The sequence below is a fragment of the Eimeria mitis genome, genomic scaffold (assembly GCF_000499745.2).
Source record: "Eimeria mitis Houghton genomic scaffold, Emh_scaff3597, whole genome shotgun sequence".
Taxonomy (NCBI): Eukaryota; Apicomplexa; class Conoidasida; order Eucoccidiorida; family Eimeriidae; genus Eimeria; species Eimeria mitis.
Window position 1 is genome coordinate 3,772 of NW_024015261.1, and position 1,979 is coordinate 5,750.

Sequence of the window (1,979 nt, forward strand, 5' to 3'; positions counted from 1 at the left end):
ATGGAGGGTAACTGCAGCGGGCCGCAGCTGCAGCTGCTGCAGGAGCAACAGCGGCTGCTGCAGCACAGGCAGCAAAAAGAGCAGTTGACGGGGCTTGTAGGCGCAGCACCAGAAGCGCATCCAGCTGAAGCTTCACTGCCGTTGCTGGAGGGGGGGCCGCTAGCTGCTGATGCCCCACACGCCTCTGATGCTGGTGCTGCTGTCGCTGCTGCTGCGCTGACTTCCCCTGGCCTGACCAGCAGCAGCAGCAGCAGCAGCAGCAGCATTCACTGCACAATGCCTATTGCTGTTCCAGAACTGCGAAATAGACGCAGCAGCGGCCACTTCTTCCGCACCCCGGGCCCCCAGGTGTCGCCGCCGCAGCCGCAGCCGCAGCACCTGCAGCTGCAGCAGCAGGTGCAGCAGCACTTGCTGTCTCTGAGCCCTCCATTCAAAAGCATTGCCTGTATCTCTACAGCTCACACAACACCCGTTGAGCTCTTCGCCCCAGAGGCACCCCTGAAGGTCTGGACAGATACAGCAGCAGCAGCAACAGCAGCAGCAGCTGCTGCTGCTATTGCCCCAGACTCTCCATCACCAGCTGCTGCTGCTCCTGCAGAGGAGCAGCAGCAGCAACAACGGCGCAGCCTTCTGCATGTGCATCGTGAAGCTGAAGCTGCTACTGCAAAGGCAGCAGCAGAAGCAGCAGCAGCTGCTGCNGCAGCTGCTGCGGCCGGAGACGACAAGTTGTATACGCACAACGCTAGATCCATTACTGCCCGCGGTAGCTTCCCTAGGCAACCGATGCTGCAAGGTGAACAGGCGCAGCAAAAACAGCAGCAGCAGCAGCAGCAGCAGCAGCAGCAGCAACAGCAGCAACAGGTTTTGCGGAGGGCGCCTAAGGAGCCCCAGCTGCAGCCGCATCCGCCACGAAGGGTTTCTCCCGCTATAAGTGTGGGCGGCCCTTGCTCTCTTCCTCTCAGCAGCAGCAGCAGCAGCAGCAGCAGATGCGGGAGCTCTGGTGCGTTTGCTTTGCCTCAGCTGAGGCCCGGCAAGGAGTGGCAGCAGCAGCCGACACAGCAGCAGCAGCAGCAGCAGCAGCAGCACCGGACGGAAGGTCTCAGCAGCAGAAGCAGCAGCACAAGCATCCGCCCGTTGGTTTCCTCCCCAGCATCAGAGGCGGCGCATGCAGTAGCAGCAGCAGCCCGTGCTGCTGCTGCTGCTGCTGCTGCTCGCTTCTCTGACAGTACTGCTGCAGATGCAGCAGCTGCTGCAGAGGCTGCGAAGGATTTCAAGAGACGCCCGAAGGGGCACCGTGACCAGCAGCATCAGAAGCACCAGCAGCAACAGCAGCAGCAGCAGAAGCAGCAGCAGCAACAGCTGCAGCAGCAGCAGGACGCCCGCTGTTTGAGACAGTCGAAGCAACAAGCTGCGGATACACCACGCTCGCCTCCCCAGCTCCGGCAGCACTTGCAGCAGGACTTGAAGCAGCAGCAGCAGCAGCAGCAGCAGCAGCAGCCGCGGAAGCATCAGCAGCAACACCAGCAGCAGGGCAGGGTGCAGCGCGAGCAGCAACTCCTTGAGAGCTTGCTGAGGAAGCACGTGGGGAGGGGGCTGACGGACAGCCGAGTGTCTCGTGTGCTGCAGCAGCAGCAGCAACAGCAGCAGCAGCTGCTGCTGCCCTTACCTTCTCTGAGGCAGAAGCTGAAATGGACTGCAGCAGCAGATGCCCCTGCTGCTGCTACAAAAGCAGCCAATGAAGAGGAACTGCAGCTACTGCTGCATCTGCTGCAGCAGCAGCTGCTGCCAGAAGAAGCAGCTGCAGCAGCAACCGCAGTTGATTTCTCTCGTATTGGCGACAAGGACAGGCAAGCGCCAAACCCTAAACCCTAAACCCTAAACCCTAAACACTGCACACTAAACACGAAGCTGCAACCCCCTCCAACCCCCCAATCCTTCTCCTCGTCGGCTGGAGCTTTGCTTGTTGTTTATTGCTGCTG

General features: G+C 60.8%; 1 protein-coding gene across 1 annotated transcript; it reads left to right on the plus strand.

The window, feature by feature from the left end:
* EMH_0067650 (uncharacterized protein) lies at positions 1–1,872 on the plus strand (the record flags this gene model as incomplete). The annotated part of the gene is given in 2 exon segments (XM_038022601.1): positions 1–696; positions 700–1,872. Coding segments are annotated over 2 exon segments (1,869 nt in total).
* Positions 1,873–1,979: the final 107 nt, after the last annotated feature.